General features: G+C 41.1%; 1 protein-coding gene across 1 annotated transcript; it reads right to left on the minus strand.

The window, feature by feature from the left end:
- Nucleotides 1-3723: 3723 nt before the first annotated feature.
- On the minus strand, nt 3724-24184 carry LOC139413146 (zinc finger CCCH domain-containing protein 15-like). The gene is made up of 10 exons (XM_071160239.1): nt 23961-24184; nt 23262-23357; nt 16343-16448; nt 13908-14060; nt 13695-13795; nt 11900-12082; nt 11425-11571; nt 11182-11286; nt 9096-9228; nt 3724-3984 (listed from the first exon to the last, which is right to left on the minus strand). Exons 1-10 carry the CDS (start codon nt 24036-24038, stop codon nt 3812-3814), a joined length of 1275 nt encoding a protein of 424 aa, XP_071016340.1. The 5' UTR covers nt 24039-24184; the 3' UTR covers nt 3724-3811.
- Nucleotides 24185-27236: the final 3052 nt, after the last annotated feature.

Genomic DNA, 27236 nt, shown 5'->3' on the forward strand with positions numbered 1-27236 from the left:
AACATATCCCAATCCACGTGATCGAAGCAATCTTGAAGCGTGGAATCAGATTGGTCGAACCAGCGTTGAACAGACCTGAGAGCGAGAGCTTCCTGTTTTAGTTTCTGTCTATAGGCTGGAAGCAGCAAAATGGAGTCGTGGTCAGCTTTTCTGAAAGGAGGGCGGGGGAGGGCCTTATGTGTCGGGGAAGTTAGAATAACAATGATCCAGGGTTTTACCAGCCCTGGTAGCACAATCGATATGCTGATAGAATTTAGGGAGTCTTGTTTTCAGATTAGCCTTGTTAAAATCCCCAGCTACAATGAATGTTGTTTCCAGTTTACATAAAGTCAAGTTAGTTCAGGGCCATCGGTGTGTTTGCTTGGGGGGGGGGGGCAATATACGCGGCTGTGATTATGATCGAAGGGAATTCTCTTGGTAGAAAATGCGGTCGACATTTGATTGTGAGGAATTCTAAGTCAGGTGAACAGAAGGACTTGAGTTCCTGTGTGTTATGATCACACCACAATCATAAGGCATAGCCCCCCGCCCCTCTTCTTACCAGAAAGATGCTCTTTTCTTTTTTACTGGGATTAAATGTCAGGAATTGTGAAAAACTGAGTTTAAATCTATTTGGCTAAGGTGTATGTAAACTTCCGACTTCAACTATATATTGGATATTCGGTTCTCTCTACAATAGCTCTTACACAAAGCATGCCATGAAAATGATATATTCTGAATCAGGGGAGGATGGACAAAAATACATGTTTTTTGTCCATCCTCCCCTGATTCAGAATATATCAATATCAAAAAACGAATTTGATAAAAAAAATGATCCCGGTCTTTGAATAAATGCCTTGTGTCATTCAAAGATGCACTTCGTAGCCTACTCTGTATCTTAACCCGTTTCTGTTTCTACTGTGTGCATTAATTGTATTTTGTACACGCATCCAGATAGCTACTTTGTGTGGGGACTTTAATTTAGGGATGGGAGAGATTCTCTGAATATTTATTTGTATGGCTTTGGCAGGACAAGGTTATCGGGACAGTATTACGCTACGGTCACAAGACGCAGGCCTCCTAATTGTCCCTAGAATTCCTTAGCAAACAGCTGGAGGCGTGGCTTTCTCCTATAGAGCTCCATTTTCATGGAATGGTCTGCCTACCCATGTGAGAGATGCAGACTCGGTCTCAACCTTTGTCTTTATTGAAGACTCATCTCTTCAGTAGGTCATATGATTGAGTGTAGTCTGGACCAGGCGTGTGAAGGTGAACGGAAAGGCACTGGAGCAACGTTGCTGTCTCTGCATAGCCGGTTCCCCTCTCTCCACTGGGATTCTCTGCCTCTAACCCTATTACAGGGGCCGAGTCACTGGCTTACTGGTGCTCTTCCATGCCGTCCCTGAGGGGTGCGTCACTTGAGTGGGTTGGGTCACTGACGTAGTCTTCCTGTCTGGGTTGACTCTTTGCATCAACTTCATGTAATTGTCAATAAAAGCCTTTGACACTTATGAAATGCTTGTAATTACAGTGGGGAGAACAAGTATTTGATAACCTGCAAAATCGGCAGTGTTTCCTACTTATAAAGCATGTCTGTCATTTTTATCAACCAGTAAGAATTCCGGCTCTCACAGACCTGTTAGTTTTTCTTTAAGAAGCCCTCCTGTTTTCCACTCATTACCTGTATTAACTGCTCCTGTTTTAACTCGTTTTCTGTATAAAAGACACCTGTCCACACACTCAATCAAACCGACTCCAACCTCTCCACAATGGCCAAGACCAGAGAGCTGTGTAAGGACATCAGGGATAAAATTGTAGACCTGCACAAGGCTGGGATGGAGTACAGGACAATAGGCAAGCAGCTTGGTGAGAAGGCAACAATTGTTGGCGCAATTATTAGAAAACGGAAGAAGTTCAAGATGACGGTCAATCAACCTCGGTCTGGGGCTCCATGCAAGATCTCACCTCGTGGGGCATCAATGATCATGAGGAAGGTGAGGGATCAGCCCAGAACAACACGTCAGGACCTGGTCAATGACCTGAAGAGGGCTGGGACCACAGTCTCAAAGAAAACCATTAGTAACACACTATGCCGTCATGGATTAAAATGCTGCAGCACACGCAAGGTCCCCCTGCTCAAGCCAGCGCATGTCCAGGCCCGTCTGAAGTTTGCCAATGACCATCTGGATGATCCAGAGGAGGAATGGGAGAAGGTCATGTGGTCTGATGAGACAATAGAGCTTTTTGGTCTGAACTCTACTCGCTGTCATAGTTGAAGTGTACCTATGATGAAAATTACAGGCCTCATCTTTTTAAGTGGGAGAACTTGCACAATTGGTGGCTGACTAAATACTTCTTTGCCCCACTGTATGTCATGCAATAAAATGCTAATTAATTACTTAAAAATCATACAATGTGACTTTCTGGATTTTTGTTTTAGATTCCGTCTCTCACAGTTGAAGTGTACCGATGATAAAAAGTACAGACCTCTACATGCTTTGTAAGTAGGAAAACCTGCAAAATCGGCAGTGTATCAAATACTTGTTCTCCCCACTGTGTACTTCAGTATTCCATAGTAATATCTGACAAAAATATCCAAAGACACTGAAGCAGCAAACTTTGAAAATTAATATGTCATTCTCAAAACTTTTGGCCACGACTGTAGAATCGATGTTTAACTTCTAGTTGAAGTTAGCTACAAATACAAAGTTGCCAATGTCTTTCCAATTGTTACAAACAAGCGAAGAATGGAAAAAAAAAAGATACTTCAAGTGAAAACTGGCTGTAAACGTAACAAAATGAATACTTATGTAAAAGTTTATTTAATACATTTGCTAAAATAAAATGGAGTATTGTGTGTAGATTGAGGTAAAAAAAAAGAACTTAATCCATTTTAGAATAGGACTAACATAACAAAATGTGGAAAAAGTTAAGGGGTCTGAATAATGAATACTCATGTTCATTCAACAGTTCTATTTCACGAATTGTAGGCTACTGTCTGTAATTGCCTCAATATTTCATGTGTGCAGTGCTAAATCTTGATGTAGTGCATTATAGGGTATGAATTAGAGTAAGCTACTTTAATATTTGCAGCCATTGGTAAGATCTTTCTAGTGGCTGATCAATTGTCAATATTGTGGAATAATTCTAATGGTGAGGTACATTTTGAATGGAAAAAGCCGATCCGAGAGCAGCGTTTGCCTATCTTTCGCTCCTATCAGTATCGACACATGCCTCAACGACACACTTCGCAAAGTTCTCTTTGTGTGGTGCTTTGGGAAACCATGTTACATTGTCGGCCGTTGTAGGAAAGACGCATTGTTAAAAACACTCATAAGCCTAAATTCCATCGCTGTCGGGAAACCGGGCCCAGGATGTATTCCCAGAGGTCATGGGTCATTATTCTGTAAAACTCAATATATGCCGATTCCAAAAGTGTAAAATAATTAATTGCATGAATATGGAATTGTACTTAATTCAATCAGGGTTTTTTACACTAGAACCCACCTCCCCCTTGTGCATGCTCAAAAGGAGTTGCACAATCTGTCATGGTATGGTCTAATAATACAAGTCAGGAGGATGCTTATACGATAGAACACAACATCAATATACAGGATTCAGGACAGCCAGAAAGAACTGGTGATTTCACATGAACCCGTTTCAAGACCCCCTCTAAAATCCTTTTCACTCTCTTAGCAATCAGGACCACTGAGGGGGGAAAGAAACTGCAGCAGCAACAAGATGTGAGCATCAGGATGTTTTATTGTGAATCTGTTTTAGTCATCTCTTATTCATAGTCCATGAGGCACTGTTCTACTAGAAGTCATCATTGTCAGTCATCCAGGTCCAGTGTGTTGAGTTCCTCATCCAGTTCGTCCAGGTCCTCGCCAGTGAAAAGGTTCTCGTCCACAGGCACGGGCTCTGCTTCCTTGTCGTCGAGAGTCTCATCTTCCCCATCGTGACCATTCTCCTCCACACCTCCACAAGCCCCGTTCAGCTGGTCATCTGGGAGAGGGCGCAAGGCACAGGTTCAGAACATCACATCTGCTCAGTCAAAGGCATCAGATATATACGCAGCATCTGTGCTGTGACCCATGAATGAAATTGCAATGGTAGGTGACGTGTCAAGAGAGTCATTCAACTTTGTTCAAGGGGCATATGGGATTAGAATGGACATTTTTGGATTTAAAAATTATTTTATATAGCCATTGATTCCTGAAGAATTTAACTTATAAATTCCTCATGAGTTTAGTTAAATTGTCATACCCCATCAGAACCCAAAATATAAGCTAATTTTACTCCATTGTTTACAATTACATTGCTTACAAACAAACACTGTATACGCTTAAAGGGGAAATCCTCAGTTGAAACAAAGCATTCTCCCTGCCCATTTCAGCAAAAAGCTATGGGATGGGGCTGGAATTCACTCAAAATCATAAACAGAGCTATGGATGCAACGACTGACCATCCATGATATCAAAATGATAGTTTTAAAACTGGGGTTGGAACCGCTTCAGGGAACAGAACAGAAACATTTAATTGAGTAACAGAATTGGAACCGGGATCAAAAGTGATCCATACTCCGGAACAGAATCGTTATTTTAAAAAGAATGGAAATCAGTAAATAACATTTTACATTCCAGGCATTTTCTTCTAGCCCTGCAAGCTGAAAATATTTGTCATTGTGTGCGCGCAGGCTCCCTGCCCTTCCCCCTCCAAAGTATAGGCTACTGTACTGATGTTAAAAGATCGAGAGCTTTTTTTATTAGCTAGAAAATAATGGATTAGTTTTTGAATGCTACTTAAAGATTACTATAGGCCTAGTTATTACATTTCACATTGGATTTATTCATTACAAAAAAGATAAGACGTGTTTTTAATTCTGGTGCCGCTGTACACACACACACTTGTAAGCTAGCTCAAAGGACAGTCAAAGTTCCTTCATAGAAGCTGCTTCTCCTAGGTATAATTCTGTGGACCTAATTGAGATAATGCATGTCATAACAAGATGCCTAGTGCTTCAAGCCTGCTCTTCAACCCTCTCTTCACTCTCTACCCATCTGTAAAATGTCAGTCACATCTTGTGCCATATTTTAACCATGTTTTACTTCGCTTACAAACATAGGAGTAAGACAAGCTTATATTTTGGATTCTGATGGGGTACGACAGCTGAACTTAAGCTCATGAGGCATTTATAAGTACTATTCTTCAGAAGTCAATGGGTACATATCATAAGTCTGAAAGTAGATGTACCAACTACAGATTGTCCCTTAAACCTATATAAACTACTATAAAGTAGTTTGTGTCGGGGGGCTAGGGTCAGTTTGTTAAATCTGGAGTACTTCTCCTGTCCTATTCGGTGTCCTGTGTGAATCTAAGTGTGCGTTCTCTAATTCTCTCCTTCTCTCTTTCTCTCTCTCGGAGGACCTGAGCCCTAGGACCATGCCCCAGAAATTACCTGACATGATGACTCCTTGTTGTCCCCAGTCCACCTGACTGTGCTGCTGCTCCAGTTTCAACTGTTCTGCCTTATTATTATTCGACCATGCTGGTCATTTATGAACATTTGAACATCTTGGCCATGTTCTGTTATAATCTCCACCCGGCACAGCCAGAAGAGGACTGGCCACCCCACATAGCCTGGTTCCTCTCTAGGTTTCTTCCTAGGTTTTGGCCTTTCTAGGGAGTTTTTCCTAGCCACCGTGCTTCTACACCTGCATTGCTTGCTGTTTGGGGTTTTAGGCTGGGTTTCTGTACAGCACTTTGAGATATCAGATGATGTACGAAGGGCTATATAAATAAATTTGATTTGATTTTGATTTAAACTAATTTTGATCTCATGAAAGTCAGTTTTTCGTATCATTAGGTCTGTCTACGAATTTGAGAGTTTACCGGCTTTCGACAGAAACAAGTGAATCTCAGATTGCCCCTTTAAAAGGCTGAGGGCCAATTGTATGATAGAAAGAGGTTTAAAGCCATACAGTACTGTGCAAAAGTTTTAGGCAGGTGTGAAAAATGCTTTAAAGTAAGAATGCTTTCAGAAATAGACATGTTAATAGATTATATTTATCAATGAACTAAATGCAAAGTGAATGAACAGAAGAAATATGTTAATCAAATCCATATTAGGTGTGACCACCCCTTCAAAACACCCTACTTCAAAACAGCATCAATTCTTATAGGTACGCTTGCACAAAGTCAGGGATTTTGTAGGCATATAATCAGGTATGATTAAACAATTATACCAAACAGGTGCTAATGATCATCAATTCAACATGTAGGTTGAAACAGTCATGAACTGAAACAGCTGTGTAGGAGGAATAAAACTGGGTGAGGAACAGCCTCACTGTTTGGTGAAGACAGTTCACTGTCAAAAGTCATACACCATGGCAAGACTGAGCACAGCAACAAGACACAAGGTGGTTATACTGCATCAGCAAGGTCCCTCCCAGGCAGAAATGTCAAGACAGACAGGGACTTCCAGACGTGCTGTCCAAGCTCTTTTGAAGAAGCAAAGATACGGGCAACGTTGAGGACTGTACAGTCGTGGCCAAAATTCTTGAGAATGTCACAAATATTAATTTTCACAAAGTCTGCTACCTCATTTTGTATGATGGCAATTTGCATATACTCCAGAATGTTATGAAGAGTGATCAGATGAATTGCAAAGTCCCTCTTTGCCATGCTAATGAATTGAATCCCCAAAACACATTTCCACTGCATTTCAGCCCTGCCACAAAAGGACCAGCTGACATGTCAGTGATTCTCTTGTTAACATAGGTGTGAGTGTTGACGAGGACAAGGCTGGATATCACTCTGACTCGCTGATTGAGTTCAAACAGACTGGAAGCTTCAAAAGGAGGGTGATGCTTGGAATCATTGTTCTTCCTCGGTCAATCACGGTTACCCGCAAGGAAACACATGCCGCCATCATTGCTTTGCACAAAAAGGGCTTCACAGGCAAGGATATTGCTACCAGTAAGATTGCACCTAAATCAACCATTTATCGGCTCATCAAGAACTTCAAGGAGAGCGGTTCAATTGCTGAAAATCCAGCAAGCTCCAGGACCGTCTCCTAAAGTTGATTCAGGGGAACCACCAGTACAGAGCTTGCTCAGGAATGGCAGAAGGCAGGTGTGAGTGCATCTGCACGCACAGTGAGGCAAAGATTTTGGAGGATTGCCTGGTGTCAAGAAGGGCAGCAAAGAATCCACTTCTCTCCAGGAAAAACATCAGGGACAGACTGATATTCTGCCAAAGTTACAGGGATTGGACAGCTGAGGACTGGGGTAAAGTCATTTTCTCTGATGAATCCCCTTTCCGATTGTTTGGGGCATCCGGAAAAAAAGCTTGTCCGGAGAAGACAAGGTGAGCGCTACCATTAGTCCTGTGTCATGCCAACAGTAAAGTATCCTGAGACCATCCATGTGTGGGGTTGCTTCTCAGCCAAGGGAGTTGGCTCACTCACAATTTTACCTAAGAACACAGCCATGAATAAAGAATGGTACAAACACATCCTCCGAGAGCAACTTCTCCCAACCATCCAGGAACAGTTTGGTGCCTTTTCCAGCATGATGCCACCTTGCCATAAGGCAAAAGTGATAACTAAGTGGCGCGGGGAACAAAACATCGATATTTTGGGTCCATGGCCAGGAAACTCCCCAGACCTTAATCTCATTGAGAACTTGTGGTCAAGAGGCGGGTGGACAAACAAAACCCCACAAATTCTGACAAACTCCAAGCATTGATTATGCAAGAATGGGCTGCCAGTCAGTCAGGATGTGGCCCATAAGTTAATTGACAGCATGCCAGGGCAGATTGCAAAGGTCTTGAAAAAGAGTCAACACGGCAAATATTGACTCTTTGCATCAACTTCATGTAATTGTCAATAAAAGCCTTTGACACTTATGAAATGCTTGTAATTATACTTCAGTATTCCATAGTAACATCTGACAAAAATATCTAAAGACACTGAAGCAGCAAACTTTGTGGAAATTAATGTGTCAAAACTTGTTGCCACGACTGGCAGTGGTCGGCCAAGGAAACTAACTGCAGCAGATGAAAAACACATGCTTACTTCACTTCGCAATCGGAAGATGTCCAGCAGTGACATCAGCTCAGAACTTGCAGAAAACAGTGGGACCCTGGTACACCCATCTATTGTCCCAAGAAGTCTGGTCCCTTCATGAAAGACATGCAGCCTTCACGGAAGACCTGCGGACAAAAAGCCATTCCCTCGACGTGGAAACAAGGCCAAGCGACTCAAATATTCCTGAAAACACAGGAACTGGAGTGCAGAAAAATGGCAGCGGGTGCTTTGGGCTGATGAGTCAAAATTTGAAATATTTGGCTATAGCAGAAGGCAGGCAGTTTGTTCGCCAAAGGGCTGAGGAGCTGTGCATGAATGAGTGTCTGCAGGAAACAGTGAAGCATGGAGGAGGTTCCTTGCAAGTTTAGGGCTGCATTTCTGCAAATGGAGTAGGGGATTTGGTCAGAATGAACTGGAAGTACAGGTAGATACTTATCCATCATGCAATACCATCAGGGAGGCATCTGATTGGCCCCAAATGTATTCTGCAGCATGACAACGATCCCAAACATACAGTGAAAGAAGAACCAGGAGTCCTGGAAGTGATAGTATGGCCCCCACAGAGCCCTAATATCAACATCATCGAGTCTGTCTGGGATTACATGGAGAGCGAGAAGCACCCGGAGGCTGCCTAAATCCACAGAAGAACTGTGGTTAGTTCCCCAAGATGTTTGGGCCAACCTACCTGCTGAGTTCCTTAAAAAACTGTGTGCAAGTGAACCTAGAAGAATTTATACTGTTTTTAAGACAAAGGGTGGTCACACCAAATATTAATTTGATGTAGATTTTTCTTCTTTTCACTCACTTTGCATGTTGATAATTGATAAATATAATCTATTAACATGTCTATTTTTGAAAGCATTCTTATTTTAAAGCATTTTTTCACACCTGCCTAAAACTTTTACGCAGTACTGTACGTGTTATGGAAAACATTTGGGATAGAAAGAGAAATGCTATAAAAAAATTGAGATCAAGGATGATGTGGCTTCCATTCATTTTATTGGCAGAATAATTTCAAAACACTCACCATTCGTTTCCTTTGTTGGCTTCGATTTGGCTGTGAATCTGTCAACTGCAGCAACAGTTATCCCGATGTTATCAACTTCCTTTGGAACAAACCTGGCTAGATCAATGTCCTGGAACTCCTGAACATCTTCAACCTGTGGGGAAGGATAACGAGTATCAATTAGGTCGACTGATTAACTTTTTAGGGATAGGGGGCAGCATTTTCACTTTGGATGAATTGCGTGCCCATAGTGAACTGCCTCCTACTCTGTCCCAGATGCTAATATATGCATATTATTATTACTATTGGATAGAAAACACTCTGAAGTTTCTAAAACTGTTTGAATTATGTCTGTGAGTCTCATATGGCAGGCAAACTTCCAAACAGGAAGTGGAAATTCTGGGACTGGTTAATTTTCAACTCATCGCCTATTCACATCCCAGTAAGATATGGATCTGTTCGCACTTCCTACGCCTTCCACTAGATGTCAACAGTCAGTAGAACGTGGAATGAAGCCTCTAGTGTGATTTGGGGCCGGATGGCAGATATTTGAGTCGGTGGTCTGGCAGAATGCCAGTTCCTGGTCAGGCGCATTTCTCATGATATCGCCATGCGTTCCATTACTCTGTAGACAAAAACGAATGCTCCGGTTGGAACATTATTGGATATATATGATAACAACATCCTGAAGATTGATTCTCTACTTAATTTGACCAGTTTATTCGACCTGGAATATAACTTTTTGAAGTTTTCGCCCGAGTTCGCCTGGACTGGCACCATCGTTTGGACATGTGAACTAAACGTGCTAGCAAAAGTAGCTAATTGGACACTAGTAATGGACATTATCGAACAAAACAACGATTTATTGCGGAACTAGGATTCCTGGCACTGCATTCTGATGAAAGATCAAAGGTAAGCAAATATTTATGATGTAATTTCGTACTTCTGTTGACTCCAACATGGCGGAGAAATGTTGTGTACCTGAGCGCCGTCTCAGATTATTGCATGGTATGCTTTATCCGTAAAGTAAAAAAAAAAAAAAATCTCTATTTCTGCTTTTGTTTTTGGCTGGGAAAAATGCCTGTGTGTTTTTTGGAATTTGGTGGTGATCTAACATAAATATATGTTGTGTTTGCTGTAAAGCATTTTAAAAATCGGACACGATGGGTAGATTAACAAGATGTTTATCTTCCATTTGCTGTAACTTGTTAATGTGTGAAAGTTAAATATTTCCAAAAAATATTTGAATATCCTGTGCTGCCTTTTCAGCGGAATGTTGGGGGGGGGGGGGGGGGGGGGGGGGATTCCTTGTTAGCTCGGGGATTCGATCTTGCAACCTTCCGGTTACTAGTCCAACGCTCTAACCCCCTGCCTTACATTGCACTCCACGAGGAGCTGACTAGCTGTTACGCGAGTGCAGCAAGAAGTGAAGGTAAGTTGCTAGCTAGCATTAAACTTATCTTATCAAAAACAATCAATCTTAACATAATCACTAGTTAACTATACATGGTTGATGATATTACTAGTTTATCTAGCGTGTCCAACGTTGCATATAATCGATGCGGTGCCTGTTAATTTCTCATCAAATCACACCCTACTTCGCCAAACGGGTGATGATTTAACAAGCGCATTCGCAAAAAAAACTGTCGTTGCACCAATGTGTACCTAACCCTAAACATCACTTTCTTCTCCAACACATTTACTTTCTTCTCCAACACTTTGCTTTTGCATTATTTAAACCAAATTGAACATGTTTTCTTATTTATTTGAGGCTAAATTGATTTTATTGATGTATTACATTAAGTTAAAATAAGTGTTCATTCAGTATTGTTGTAATTGCCATTATTCAAAATAAATTAATGAACTTAAAAAAATTGTCCGATTAATCGGTATTGGCTTTTTTTGGTCCTCCAATAAATGGCTATCGGTTATCGGCTATCGGATAAATCATCATCGGTCGGCCTCTAGTATCAATGATATACATATGTATCACTTCATGATAATGAAATCTGGTGAAGCGCCAACACATCCTCAAGCTACTTCAATAAAGATTTCATGAGTATCCTGAGATACATGCCTATTGAAAAATGTGCTTTATCAGGCTTACCTCATCAAAGTCATCATCGTCCTCAACATATTTTATGTCATCAGCCTCCTCATCGTCATCATCAGCCAGATCTGGGCAAAACTCAAATACTTGACGGCCGCTAACCTACACAACAACAACAACAACTCGTATTAGTATTAAAATGTTTTCAACTCATCTGTAAGATGTGATACTGCAATCAAAATATATGATTATTTTGAGCTTTGGCGACATCCTCTGGTAGAAAACAAAATCAAAGCTCACCCCAAAGGACCTGCCAGCTTTGAAATCAGCTTTCTTTTTCTCTATGTCTTGCTCTGCCTTGGCCACTTTTTCTTGCCTTTTCCTCTTTTTCCAGGCCAAGAAGGTCTCCAGAGTTATTCGGGTGACATTTGGTCCAAGGGCAGATCGCTGATAGACAAAGTAATTGTTTGGTAACATTTCTTAAACAGTAAAAGCCCACGGAAACTTCACAGGATCTCAATCTCAGCACTGTCATTGAATAAGTCACAAGTTAGATAAAAAAACATTTTTAAAAAGTATGTTGGTCACAGAGTGATTGCAAACATTAACAGAGTTAACAGCCAGTTCTGGCATCCATAGCTCTTTATGCCTTTCAGAGTGGATAAAGTAGCGAGGCTGCCGATTGAAACAAACATTGTGGCTTTAAGTGTAATATGGGCCAAATAATAATATCTCAAGTAGGAAGTTGAATTTGTGAAAAAATAGTCACATCTACCTCATTCTCTATCAACTCTTCCATTGAGATTTCATCTTCCTTTTCATCCTTCTTCTTGTCTTTCTTTAGCACAAACCCAGCAGGCAATGCATGGCGGTACATACAAGTGTCAGCTCCACTAGGACATACCCAAAACCAACCATATTTGTTGTTTTCAATGGCATCAAGGAAATGCTTGCAAACCTACAAGACGACAAAAGCAGAAGTCAGTCTAAAGTCAATGTATCCTAATATACAGTGCATTTGGAAAGTATTTAGACCCTTTGACTTTTCCCACATTGTTACTTTACAGCGTTATTCTAAAATAGATTAAATTGTTTCACCCCCCTCAATCTACACACAATACCCCATAATGACAAAGCAAAAAGAGATTTAGACATTTTTGCAAACTGTTGGAAAATAAACTGAAATATTAGATTTACATAAGTATTAAGACCCTTTACTCAGTACTTTGTTGAAGCACCTTCGGCAGCGATTACAGCCTATAGTCTTATTGGGTATGACACTACTAGCTTGGCACTTCTGAATTTCTCCTATTCTTCTCTGTAGATCATAAAAGCTGTGTCAGGTTGGATGGGGAGCGTCGCTGAAGATATTTTCAGGTCTCTCCAGAGATGTTCGATCGAGTTCAAATCAGGACTCTGCCTGGGCCACTCAAGGACATTCAGAGATGTGTCCTGAAGCCACTCGCCTTGGCTGTGTGCTTAGGGTCGGTGTCCTGTTGGAAGGTGAACCTTCACCCCAGTCTGAAGTCATGCATGCTCTGGAGCAGGTTTTCATCAAGGATCTCTCTGTACTTTGCTCTGTTCATCTTTCCCTCGATCCTGACTAGTCTCCCAGTCCTTGCCACTGAAAAACATCCTGACAGCATGATACTGCCACCACCATGCTTCATCGTAGGGATGCTGACAGATTTCCTCCAGATGTGACACTTGGCATTCAGGCCAAAGAGTTCAAACTCCATCAGACCAGGGAAATCGTGTTTCTCATGGTCCGAGTCATTTAGTGTCTTTTGGCAAACTACAAGCGGGCTTCCATGTGCCTTCTACTGAGGAGTGGCTTCCGCCTGGCCACTCTACAATAAAAGTCCTGATTGGTGGAGTGATGGTTGTCCTTCTGGGAGGTTGTCCCATCTCCACAGAGGAACTCTGGAGCTCTGTCAGAGAGACCATCAGGTTCTTGGTCACCCTGACCAAGGCCCTTCTCGCCCAATTGCTTAGTTTGGCCCGAGCAGCCAGCTCTAGGAAGAGTATTGGAGGTTCCAAACTTCTTCCATGTAAGAATGATCGAGGCCGCTGTGTTCTTGGGGACATTCAAAGCTGCAGAAATGTTTTGGTACTCTTTCCCAGATCTGTGTCTCGACACAATCCTGTCTCGGAACTCTACGGACAATTAATTCGTCCTCATGGTTTGGTTTTTGCTCCGACATGCACTGTCAACTGTGGGACCTTATATAGACAGGTGTGTGCCTTTCATGTCCAATCAATATAATTTTTCACAGGTGGACTCCAAGTTGTAGAATCATTTTAAGGATGACCAATGGAAACAGGATGCACCCGAGCTCAATTGAGTCTCACAGCAAGGGGTCTGAATACTTATGTAAAATTGCAAAACCTGTTCTCGCTTTGTTATTATGGGGTATTGAGTGTAGATTGATGACAATTTTTTACATGTAATCCATTTTAGAATAAGGCTGTAACAAAATGTGTAAAAAGGGAAAGGGTCTGAACATTTTCCGAATGCACTGTATAGTAGTGATGAATCTTAGCTCTTAGAGGGATGTGCCAAAACATACAATTTGAGTTTTTGAGCTTTGAGCTTTTTTCTTTTCAGCTTCTCCGTGCTTCTGGTTCACAACCTCCTCCAACTTCTTCTCATCCCAATTATCCATGGTGTCTATACAAAACAGGATAAATAGTCAGCTCTACAAAACCCAGCAGAGATATCAGCTTCTTCTTTTTATCAGTTTCTTCACTGCTGACAACACTAATAGTTAGAAGACACTAACCTTTCTCAAGCTCGTCATCTCTCTTGTCAACATAGAGGCTCCGTTTTTCACACTTCCTCTCGAGTGTCAAATCGTGGGAGAACTTGCACTTGTCTCCTTTGGTGCATTGGCCTTGCTTGAAGAAGGCACAAAGAACTGACTTTGGGTCCACCCCTGCAGAATTACGAGGAAAATATAATAAGTACTGAATGTTTCTTCTTGCGCTCATTACCTCACGGTCTTTCCTGCCACTGTTGCCAGTTAGGTGGATTTAATAGAATAACTACATATTAAGAAAAAATTATTATCTTTTGTTGTTATTGTAACCCAACACAGGGTAACAATATTGGGTAATTATTTAAATGATGTACAGTACAAGTCAAAAGTTTGGACACCTACTCATTCAAGGGTTTCTTTATTTTTTTTTTTACTATTTTCTACATTGTAGAATAATAGAAAATAAATCAAAACTATGAAATAACACATGGAATCATGGATTAAACAAATCAAATCAGAACATATTTTAGATTCTTCAAAGTAGCCACCCTTTGCCTTCATGACAGCTTTGCACTCTCGGCATTCCCTCAACCAGCTTCACCTGGAATGCTTTTTCAACAGTCTTGAAGGAGTTCCCACATAAGCTGAGCACTTGTTGGCTTTCTTCCTTCACTCTGCAGTCCAACTCATCCCAAACCATCTCAATTGGGTTGTGGTTGGGTGATCGTGGAGGCCAGCTCATCTGATGCAGCACTCCATCAATCTCCTTCTTGGGCAAATAACCCTTAAACAACCTGGAGAGATGTTGGGTCATTGTCCTGTTGAAAAACAAATGATAGTTGGACTAAGCCCAAACCAGACGGGATGGGGTATAGCTGCAGAATGCTGCGGTAGCCATGCTGGTTAAGTGTGCCTTGAATTCTAAATAAATCACCGACAGTGTCACCAGCAAAGCACCCCCACACTTCACAGTAGGAACCACACATATGGAAATCATCCATTCAACTACTCTGCATTGGTTGAAGACAATGCGGTTGGAACCAAGAATCTCACATTTTTACTCATCAGACCAAAGGACAGACTTCCACTGGTCTAATGTCCATTGCTGTGTTTCTTGGCCAAAGCAAGTCTTTTCTTCTTATTGGTGTCCTTTAGTAGTCGTTTCTTTGCAGCCTCCCCTGAACCGTTGATGTTGAGATGTGTCTGTTACTTGAACTCAAGCATTTATTTGGGCTGCAATTTCTGAGGCTGGTAACTTTAATGAACTTATCCTCTGTAGCAGAGGTAACGCCGGTGCTTCCTTTCCTGTGGCGGTCCTCATGAGAGCCAGTTTCATCATAGCGTTTGATGGTTTTTGCGACCGCACTTGAAGAACCTTTCAAAGTTCTTATTTAAGCTGTTCACACCATAATATGGACTTCGTCTTTTACCAAATAGGGATATCTTCTGTATACCACCCCTACCATGTCACAACATAACTGATTGGCTCAAACGCATTAAGGAGAAAAGAAATTCCACAAATTAACTTTTACCAAGGCACACCTGTTAATTGAAATGCATTCCAGGTGACTGCCTCATGAAGGTGATTGAGAGAATGCAAAGAGGGTGCATAGCTGTCATCAGGGCAAAGGGTGGCTACTTCAAAGGATCTAAAATCTAAAATATATTCGGATTTGTTTAACACATTTTTAGTTACTACATGATTCCATGTGTTAATTCATAGTTTTGATGTCTTCACTATTATTCTACAACTTACAAACTAGTCAAAATAAATAAAAACCCTTGAATGAGTAGGCGTGTCCAAACTTTTGACTGGTACTGTACAACATAAACATTAACATTTATTACAAACTCATTCATTGAAACATGCAATACAATCTGTAAGAACTTCATTAACATAACAGTAAATCTAATTTGTTAAAGGTGTTACAAATGCTTTTACATGTTAGTGTTAATCTTGTAATTTGATGCATTGCAATAAACCTTTCTTTAGAGACAACTTAGAGGAAACATTGCAAATTGTGTTAATTGAAACTTGATATATAACCCTCCTGAGAAAACAATCCACTAATGGAATGAATAATTTAGAATTTTAACATCGTCACTGCAAATAAGAACTTAAAAATAAAATATATTTTAGTATCTCCGAGACAAAACCGCAATGATGCAACTCTATGCACACTTGATGGCTTTTCTGCCTGGTGCATGAAGATGGTCTGAAATTGCTCAGTTTATATCATAATAACTTTTTGCACCTTTGCCCTGTTCTAATTCTTGACAAACAGTAGTGCGTAGTCCACATAGACCTAATCAGTGATAAAGCCTGACATTAGGAGTTTGTTAAGCATTCAATAGGGTAAGGTTGAAAAATGTCCTTTTATATTAAACAGAGCATTTTTCAGAATATATGTACCATAGGAAACTTTGTAGCTGAATACAGAAGACATTTCCATCCTCACCTTTAGCGACTTTCTGAGCAGCCACCACTGGCTTGAAAAGCTCGTTCAGCTCATCTAACTCTTTCTTCTTGTCACCCTTTCTGTTCTTGTCCCCTTCAGCAGCAACCTAGGAAAACAGGATCTAGTTAGTCACAAGTCCACAACAGGAACCAGGTTTGCCGGTCTCCTGACCTAATAGCAAGCTATAGCTTATAGCTTAAGCTTACCTCAATTAGCCCGACTAACCGGTGCCTGTATATAGCCTAACTACTGTTATTTTTCACTCTTTTCACCGTTGTTTTTTTATTTCTTTACTTATCTATTGTTCACCTAATACCTATTTTTTACTTACATTTTTTACTGTTGGTTAGGGCCTGTAAATAAGCATTTCACTGTAACGTCTACACTTGTTGTATTCGGCGCACGTGACAAACTGATTTGACTAGGTCAGCTTTACATACATTTATATTTTCCAGAAGGTGCCTTGTTTTGCCAGAATGTTGAATGAAGTGTCATTTGGACTTACTCTGCCAATTCTCCACTTTGTTGGTCCTATGCCATTGGACATTTTTGACAAAATATCTAAAAATAGCATAAATAGGAAAGTATACCAGTTTCATTTGAGGACCAGGATGTTGACAACTGTACCATACAGATTGCAAAATAGTTGGGAAGAGATTTTTGATGTATCGATTCCATGGTACAGGGTGTATGAGTTGATATATAAAACGCAAGATTCAAGACTTCGTGCTTTTTAGCTAAAATTATTATATAGAATTCTTGCCACCAAAATGTTGAATATTTGGGGCAAAAATTAATCGAAGCGCTGCAGATTTTGTTGTGAGGATACAGAATCAATGGACCATTTATTTTGGTATTGCCCTCAGGTAGGTAGCCTGTTTCTGGTCTCAGGTTCAAGAATGGCTGAAAATGCATAGCATTGATCTAAAATTGACCCTAGAAATAGTACTGTTAGGAGATCTGGAGATCTCAGTCAATTACTAATAAACGAATACTCTTAGTAAAAGTATTTATCTTCAACACGCAATCTGTAGATTCTATTTGATTAGATAGATTGAAATTGTACGTTAAACATCATAGCATAGTTGAAAGATATGTGTTGCGTAGAAACACGAAGTGGGTGACCAGCAGAGATAGATGGGATGGGCTGTGGGAAGCTGAGGGTTGGTATGTGGAATTGGAGACAAGTGGGAGTGGAGTTGCTGTGTGAGAGAGAGAATGATGGTCAAATGATAAAGGGGAAAAAAAGTCTAAATAAAACATAATAAAAGTACGACACTAAGTGGCAGTGTTTTTACAACTAATGACGATTTGCCTGAGGCTGATGCCGCGTGCAGGTGTTTGTGCACATGCATGTTGTGACGGCCCTGAATTTGTCTGAACCGTCTCAGTGCTTCTCCTTCCAATAGGGCGCATCCCCTTTAATTACCAATTAAATAGCCAGCCTCAGCTGCGCAAAAGTGGGGTTGTGATGGAGACGCGAACGAGGATGTGTTCAATCCTTAGTTCCCGAAGCTTCTCGCTTCCGTTTGTTTTGTTGTATTTAAAAGTGTGCTTTGTAGCATAATGTTTGCAGTCGTACCAACATATCTCATCAGCCACCTGGTGGAAGGCACTGTGTATCTGAGGCTCTTTCCCCTGTTGCTTTCATCATCCTCCAAATCCCACCAACATCAGCCGCCTCAGAGCGCAACTGGTCCTTGTTTGGGAACACACACACCAAAGCACGCAACAGGCTGACCAATACAAGGGTAGAAAAATTGGTGGCCATCCAGGCAAATTTGCGCTGTTTGAGCCTGACAACGAGCCATCCTCAAAAAGGTTGGAAAGTGACAGCGAAGATGAAGCCTCGGATTCTGATGTTCATCAAGAGGTGGACATTGAGGGGGTCCAGGGAGAAGACATGGAAGCCTGAGTGTTAGAGAATCAAAGCTTTAGTTTCTAGACTATAATTTTACAGATGCATGTTGAAAACATTTTTGGGAGATGCGATGGATCATTGGGGATCATTCAATATTCCCTTTTGTTGTTCAGTGAAATCATCCCATGTGAAGAGTCAACTCATTTAATTAAAGTTCAATTCGTAAATAAATGTATTTATTTCTATTGGAAGGATTTAATCGTTTGCAATTATGTCTACTTATGATAATGTAAAAGGTTTGTCTCCATATTATATGGTAAATATATACAATGCAAAAAACATCTACATTTAAATGGTATTAATATTAATTTGCATATATTCTGTTAATTCCCATATTCCCTTTATAATTCCCACGGAAAGTGCCACCTCTGAATATTCCCCAAAATTTGCAACCCTAGTTACAAATACTTTTATTCAACTGAAGCAAGCCCACAAATTCAGTAAATTAACATTTTCTAGTTTAGTAATTTATCTTAGCTGTCTTAGAAGTATTTACTTTGCAGGCTGACTAGCATGTAGAGATGCAATGTCCCAACATTGGATGATAAAATTCAAATGGAAGTATCTACTAAACAAGTTGAAGCCACATAAACCAAAAGCCTACATTAAGATTTTTTCCTAAAATAAATTGCCCCGAAAAGGTCATACTACGTCACGTGTACCCCATCAATGGTCTCTCTCGCTCTGCTGTCTGTGCATCTTGCTAGCTGTCACTCAAAGCTGAGGGCTGAAGCTCGAATTGCTATGGAGCCCCCTGGGTGGGGGGAAACGGCACTGCCCAGCTTCCAGAAAAGTGTCTTTGAAACTAGGCATTTCGTGGCTAATTGAGGTAAGACTAATTCTGCTTATTTATTATGCATGCATGAACTGCACATTGACACATCCAGCCTAGTGGGAGGTTTCGCCAAAGTTCCGGAGCATGTCTTTAATACATTCCTGTGGATGTTTTGTCTCAAATTTCCAACAGCATAACACGGAACCCAAACCGGCTGCACGCGTGCACCATCGTGCATAAATGTATTTTGCCACCCCACACACGATCACAACACGCAGGTTAAAATATCAAAACAAACTCTGCACCAATAATATTAATTTGGGGACAGGTTGAAAAGTATTAAATATTTATGGCAATTTAGCTAGCTAGCTTGCATTTGCTAGCTAATTTTTCCTATTAAGCTAGTTTGCTGTTGCTAGCTAATTTGTCCTGGAATATAATTTTTTTTTTACCTGAAATGCACAAGGTCTTCTCCTCCACCAATTAATCCAAATATAGAACAGTCAACCGAATAATTTCTAGTCATCTCTCCACCTTCCAGGCTTCTTCTTCTCTTGACTTTATATTGCGATTGGCAACTTTCATAAATTAGGTGAATTACCGCCACTGACCTATTTCATCTTTCAGTCACCCACGTGGGTATAACCAATGAGGAGATGGCATGTGGAAACCTGCTTCTATAAACCAATGAGATGGGAGAGGCAGGACTTTCAGCGTGATCTGCTTCAGAAATAGAACTGACTTCTCTTTTAGCTCTTGGCAACGCAGGCGCTCATTGGCGCGCGTGAGCAGTGTAGGTGCAATAATTGAATAATATAGATTTCTACATGTATTTTACAACGCTCGGGCACACGACGCGAGCGGTGTAGTTATAGCTTGTAATAAGGACGAACTCAGAGGACAACCAGGAGAGTAAGATCAACTGAAGTTTATTCAACATTCTGACTTGTAAAGGGTTTGTTCAGTCTTCTGGAATATACAGTGGGGCAAAAAAGTATTTAGTCAGCCACCAATTGTGCAAGTTCTCCCACTTAAAAAGATGAGAGAGGCCTGAAATGTTCATCATAGGTACACTTCAACTAAGACAGACATTAATTTATTCGCAAATTATGGTGGAAAATAAGTATTTGGTCAATAACAAAAGTTTCTCAATACTTTGTTATATACCCTTTGTTGGCAATGACAGGTCAAACGTTTTCTGTAAGTCTTCAAGGTTTTCACACACTGTTGCTGGTATTTTGGCCCATTCCTCCATGCAGATCTCCTCTAGAGCAGTGATGTTTTGGGGCTGTTGCTGGGCAACACGGACTTTCAACTCCCTCCAAAGATTTTCTATGGGGTTGAGATCTGGAGACTGGCTAGGCCACTCCAGGACCTTGAAATGCTTCTTACAAAGCCACTACCTCATTGCCCGGGTGATGTGTGTTTGGGATCATTGTCATGCTGAAAGACCCAGCCACGTTTCATCTTCAATGCCCTTGCTGATGGTAGGCTTTGTTACTTTGGTCCCAGCTCTCTGCAGGTCATTCACTAGGTCCCCCCGCGTGGTTCTGGGATTTTTGGTCACCGTTCTTGTGATCATTTTGACCACACGGGGTGAGATCTTGCGTGGAGCCCCAGATCGAGGGAGATTATCAGTGGTCTTGTATGTCTTCCATTCCCCAATTAATTGCTCCCACAGTTGATTTCTTCAAACCAAGCTGCATACCTATTGCAGATTCAGTCTTCCCAGCCTGGTGCAGGTCTAAAATTTTGTTTCTGGTGTCCTTTGACAGCTCTTTGGTCTTGGCCATAGTGGAGTTTGGAGTGTGACTGTTTGAGGTTGTGGACAGGTGTCTTTTATACTGATAACAAGTTCAAACAGGTGCCATTACTACAGGTAACGAGTGGAGGACAGAGGAGCCTCTTAAAGAAGAAGTTACAGGTCTGTGAGAGCCAGAAATCTTGCTTGTTTGTAGGTGACCAAATACTTATTTTCCACCATAATTTGCAAATAAATTCATAAAAAATCCTGGATTTTTTTCTCCTCATTTTTGTCTGTCATAGTTGAAGTGTACCTATGATGAAAATTACAGGCCTCTCTCATCTTTTTAAGTGGGAGAACTTGCACAATTGGTGGCTGACTAAATACTTTTTTGCCCCACTGTATATGTTATTGTTAGCAACTAGTGGGAAGTTCACACTTAGAATTAATGCTAGATCCAGGCAAAAATTAGGCTAGATGTGTCAATTCAAAGTAAATTAGCGAGAAAACATATATAGATTGATGTAGCCATAAGAACCTGACTTACGTCAATTTATTCTCTAGTTGGAACAGAGCAATGCCAGAATGTGGACAGCGCGGAATATGGCTAGGAAAATGTACCTCAATCCAGTGATAGAATATGTCACTGTACTCTTAATTTCTCCCAAATGATAATTGTTTAATCGATAAGATTTAAATATTGCCCATTTTTTATTAAACTGCCTTTTTCGTCAGCCTGATAGGCTAGCAAATGCTATAGCAGTCCATTGAATCCCAAGAAAATGCAACGCTTAGCATTGGGGGGTGTAGTAGCTACCTTAAGTGTTGTAAAATCCAGCGGATTGCTTTAACATTAGCTGTCCACATTCTGGCATAACACACTCTTCCGACTAGCTCTCAAAAACTCGAGGGAGCATTTTGCCTTCTCCTTACAGTTGTCAGCGTCACCCACAACTGGCTCGTGTGACCTACAATCCTGACTGTTTTGAAGTTTAGAAACGTAAATAATCGTTGCTTGCGATACAGCTTTCGAAAACATTTAGCCCTTAGTGAGAAAGAAGCATTCAAATAAAAAATATACAATTACTGAAGCAGTGTTGCACAGATCCATACAGCTATGGGTGGCTCCATCCAACCTAACTACACCTGAGTTACGCTTACACACAAGTGTTTGGAGCACGCTAGATAGCTAATTAGCACAGGTGGTCGCTTCTGTGGTTGTGGTCCAAACACTTAAAAGACCCACCCTGTCCCCTCAGCCCTCAAATTAAGTGGACACTTCTGATGACATCTCATGAGTATAAACTTACTCGTTCATCCCACGATGATTGTGTTTTCAGCCACCAGTAGCTTGTGGGTTATTTATATGCCCTAGAGTCAATTATGAGTGCACGTCTACTTAAATTGGGCCCCCGAGCTGACATGGTACAAATCTGTCGTTCTGCCCCTGAACAGGCAGTTAACCCACTGTTCCTAGGCCGTCATTGAAAATAAGAATCTGTTCTTAACTGACTTGCTTGGTTATATAAAGGTAAAATAAATAAAAAATTAAATATATCATTATTAATATACACCTACTGTATGATAGCTAGCAAATTAATTAGCTAACTGATGTTAGACTGCCTAGCTAGAACTTCTGCAGGAAAATGTTTTACTTCTACAATTTTCAAAAGATAACCAAACAAAAACATATTTACTTTTAAGAGATGTGTTTGTGCCTTCATGTGCATTAGCAGCACAATTTCCAACTTATTTGCATTCGTTTTTACTTGCACTTGTATGTTGACTTCTCCATTGATGTTGTTTTTACGTTTTCGCAGATTTCTTATCGGATGTATAATTGTCACAAATTGAATTAATGGGGAGTTTCAGGCCCCGGAGTGAACATAATTGTACACTAGCAAAGCCGACTAAAAAACAAGGGCTGAGGGGCTTACGTTGCAAACTTCCCTTGCTTGGCTAATCATTTGGACACCCCTCCAAGATGGCAACGGGGATTTCCCCGTTGGGCATAAGGTGAGGGTAAGTGGACGAGGGTGTGTCTTTTAAGTGTTTGGACAGAAGCCTGTCTTCAATAAACAAGCGCTGTAACATGGAGAAATGGCTGTGTGGGAACACTAACCATATAAAAAGTTTATTTTTTCGACATTTTGTTCATTTTTCTTTGCTGATATACACGATATGTTCCTTATGTTTCCAAAACAGTACCACAAGCGATGCGTGTTAATGTTTAGAGCAAGCGTCGGGCTCTTAACAAACCTCCCGGTGACGAGATACTATTGTCAATAGGCGCTAAAGCAATTAAGGTCTATGAACTGGGTACATTCGAACTAGAGAGAAGACGAACAAAGGCCGGGTTATTATGGCTATAGATTGATGTTCTAATGGCAAACATATCTGTAGAAATTACAAGTCAGGCCAATGGTCATTAGGACAATTGAGAAACAATACGACTGTAGGCCTAGCTGCTCAATCTTACCTTACTACCAGGAACTTGCTTGACTTGCTGAGAGACATTCTTGATAAATTTCTGTTGTTTTCCACCCTTTTTGTTCTTCAAACCAAATGTCTTGTCCTATATAGATACACAAATTGAACATCAGCAATTTAATAAAGGACTTAACGTTAGTTGGCAGGCTACCTAGAAGAAACCTCAACGACAAAATAATAAGGTTTCTGGCGCTAGCTATCGAAGTAGTTATAGTAGCTGACTAACTAGCTAACTTTACCGACAAATATGTGAGATAACTAGCTAGCCAACCTTTCATCGGTGTTACAACTACTAACTAAGCAGTTAATTCAAGCCGTGGACAGACGATCACACAACTTAGCTACACTTAACATTAATTCGAATAAATACGATTGTAACCTTTGCTAGTTACTGTCTGCAGCTAACAAGCTACATCATGCAAGCACAAGTTAGCTACCAGTAGCTACCACGTTCTTAAAAAGGGATTAGCATAAGAACGCTAACGTTCGTTGGGTTGGTACATAGCAAATAACGGTTGGAGAGTGTTCTGCTTTCAACAATACGTGGTATAACTAGCTAGCATCTAACGTTATCTGTCTAACTTACTAGCTTCACAAAATAACATTTGAACGTTACTGTAACTTAGCTAGCTAACTAGCTTAGCATTATCCCATGTAATTTGGATCTCGTGCGCAAAAGGGATTTCACCTCAATGATCTTTTCCTTCTTCTTTTCTTGCGTTTTTTTACTACCTGCGGCAGCTTGAACTGGTTTCTTCGGAGGCATAGTGAATGATGTAACTATATTTTTGAATTATTCTATTACGATAGCCACCGCTACATGCAGTACTAACAGGCCACTCCGTGACAACTTGTTACCAAGTTGACGCTGAATGATGTCAGTGGTAATTCTTCTTCTTCCTAGGTGTTTTTTGGGGCGTTTGGCATCCAACATAATGGTGCATTACCGACACCTACTGTGCTGGAGAGTTTTGACCATCGTTTAACGTCCTCGTTCCTCAACGGTTGTCACTCTATACCACAACCACAAAGTCAAAATCGTGGCTACATCGTACAAATTCATGAAATGTACACTAGAAGACGAACAAAAACACGTCTGCACTGCTACGCCAGCTTGGATTGAGGTATCTAGCTTAGATTGTAGGACGGCCGGGGTGTTAAGCATATCCCAATTTATGTCACCTAGCAGTACAAACTCTTACAATAGATGGGGGGCAATCAATTCACATATGGTGTCCAGGGCACAGCTCAGAGCTGAGGGGGGTCTATAACAAGCGGCAACAGTGAGGGACTTATTTCTGGGGAGATGGATATTTAAGTAGTAGAAGCTCGAACTGTTTGGGCATAGACCTGGATAGTATGAAAGAACTCTGCAGGCTATCTCTACAGTAGATTACAATTCCGCTGCTTTTAGCAGTTCTGTCTTGGCGGAAAATGTAATTGCTGATGGACATTTCCAAATTTTTGGTGGCCTTCCTAAGCCAGGATTCAGACACAGACGGCTAGGACATCAGAGTTGGTGAAGTGTGCTAAAGCAGTGAATAAAGCAAACTTAGGGAGGTGGCTTCTGATGTTAACATGCATGAACCCAAGGCTTTTACGGTTGCAGAAGTCAACAAATGAGAGCGCCTGGGGACACACAGGGCCTGGGTTAACCTCTACATCACCAGAGGAGACGAGGAAGAGTAGGATGAGGGTATGCTAAAGGCTATAAAAGAACTGGTCGTCTAGTGCTTTGGGAACAGAATAAAAGGAGCACATTTCTGGGCGTGGTAGGGTAGATTCAGGGCATAGTGTATAGACAATGGTATGGTAGGGTGCGTGTACAGTGGGGGTAAACTAAGGCGTTGAGTGACGATGAGAGAGGTTACTTCTCTGGAGGCGCCAGTTAAGCTAGTTGCGGTCTCGGGAATGTGTGTGGGGGGGGCAAGGGGGCTATCTGAGGCATGTTGAGCAGGACTAGGGGCTCTCCAGTAAAATAAAACAATGAGCTCTGCCCTAAACAACAGTATACATGTTGACATTAGAGAAAGGCATAAAGTGTTGATTGGGAGAGCTAAGACAACAACGGGTAAACAGCTAGGACAACAACAGCGGGTAAATGGCGATGAATGGGCAGAGAGGGTCAGTTAGCTTACACACAGGGCCGGCCTGAGTTCAAGGCTGTGGCCGACAGATAAACAGAATGAAGTACCGTGTTAATGAACAGTATTTCATTTTTTTGTGTGCTATTTCTTTCATTATCAGCCCAGGAAATGTTTTTTTGTTATTACATACAGCCGGAAATAACTTTTTTTTATATCAGAGCGGTGGTAACTAACCAGCATTACGACCGGGAATACGGCTTTCCTGAATTGGCTCCTTTGTTCGTACCCCGCAGGGCAATTTAACTGATTCCTGAGCCTGATCCAAAACACCTCAGGCTGAGAAGAGGTATTCGGAGTGGACTACTAGTCCGACTCAGGAGGCGTGCACACAATCCACCGCTTAAGAGTATATTACTCGCTAACGTTCAGTCTCTGGATAATAAAGTAGACAAGCTCAGGGCAAGAATCTCCTTCCACAGAGACATCAGGTCTCTCTTGGAACATACTGTCTTTGTACATACAGCCAGCTGGGTTCTCAGTATATTGCGCAGACAGGAATAAAGCTCTCCGGGAAGAAGAAAGACGGGGGTGCTTATTTCACAATTAACCACTCATGGTGTGATTGTGATAACATACAGAAACTCAAGTCCTTTTGTTCACCCGACCTAGAGTACCTCACAATCAAATGCCGACCGTATTACCTCCCAAGAGAAATATCTTCGGTTATAGTCACAGCCATGTATATTCCCCTTCAAGCCGATACCACGACAGCCCTCAAAGAATTTCCACTGGACTTTATGCAAACTGGAAACCACATATCCTGAGGCCACATTTACCCACTACCCACTACCCACTACACTAATTATTGCATCTGAGCTCCTAGAGTGTGCGGCTCTCCTTAAAAAAATTATAAATAAAATAACACACAATACACACATCTAAGTAAAGGAATGAAATTAGAATATATAAATATATGGTCGAGCAATGTCAGAGCGGCATAGACTAAGATACAGTAGAATAGAATACAGTATATACATATGACACGAGTAATGCAAAATACAGTGCCTTGTGAAAGTATTCGGCCCCCTTGAACTTTGCGACCTTTTGCCACATTTCAGGCTTCTAACATAAAGATATAAAACTGTATTTTTTTGTGAAGAATCAACAACAAGTGGGACACAATCATGAAGTGGAACGACATTTATTGGATATTTCAAACTTTTTTAACAAATCAAAAACTGAAAAATTGGGCGTGCAAAATTATTCAGCCCCTTTACTTTCAGTGCAGCAAACTCTCTCCAGAAGTTCAGTGAGGATCTCTGAATGATCCAATGTTGACCTAAATGACTAATGATGATAAATACAATCCACCTGTGTGTAATCAAGTCTCCGTATAAATACACCTGCACTGTGAAAGTCTCAGAGGTCCGTTAAAAGCGCAGAGAGCATCATGAAGAACAAGGAACACACCAGGCAGGTCCGAGATACTGTTGTGAAGAAGTTTAAAGCCGGATTTGGATACAAAAAGATTTCCCAAGTTTTAAACATCCCAAGGAGCACTGTGCAAGCGATAATATTGAAATGGAAGGAGTATCAGACCACTGCAAATCTACCAAGACCTGGCCGTCCCTCTAAACTTTCAGCTCATACAAGGAGAAGACTGATCAGAGATGCAGCCAAGAGGCCCATGATCACTCTGGATGAACTGCAGAGATCTACAGCTGAGGTGGGAGACTCTGTCCATAGGACAACAATCAGTCGTATATTGCACAAATCTGGCCTTTATGGAAGAGTGGCAAGAAGAAAGCCATTTCTTAACGATATCCATAAAAAGTGTTGTTTAAAGTTTGCCACAAGCCACCTGGGAGACACACCAA

Source organism: Oncorhynchus clarkii, chromosome 7 (genome assembly GCF_045791955.1).
Source record: "Oncorhynchus clarkii lewisi isolate Uvic-CL-2024 chromosome 7, UVic_Ocla_1.0, whole genome shotgun sequence".
Taxonomy (NCBI): Eukaryota; Metazoa; Chordata; class Actinopteri; order Salmoniformes; family Salmonidae; genus Oncorhynchus; species Oncorhynchus clarkii.

What these genes read in the sequence shown, in the direction of transcription:
- LOC139413146 (XM_071160239.1), bottom strand. Translation starts at nt 24,038, where the DNA reads ATGCCTCCGAAGAAACCAGTTCAAGCTGCCGCAGGTAGTAAAAAAACG. An exon ending in AGATGACGAGCTTGAGAAAG is followed by an intron (nt 13,796 to 13,907) that starts GTTAGTGTCTTC and finishes TGTTTTGTATAG; the next exon opens with ACACCATGGATAATTGGGAT. An exon ending in AAGAGTTGATAGAGAATGAG is followed by an intron (nt 11,572 to 11,899) that starts GTAGATGTGACT and finishes TTTGTCTATCAG; the next exon opens with CGATCTGCCCTTGGACCAAA.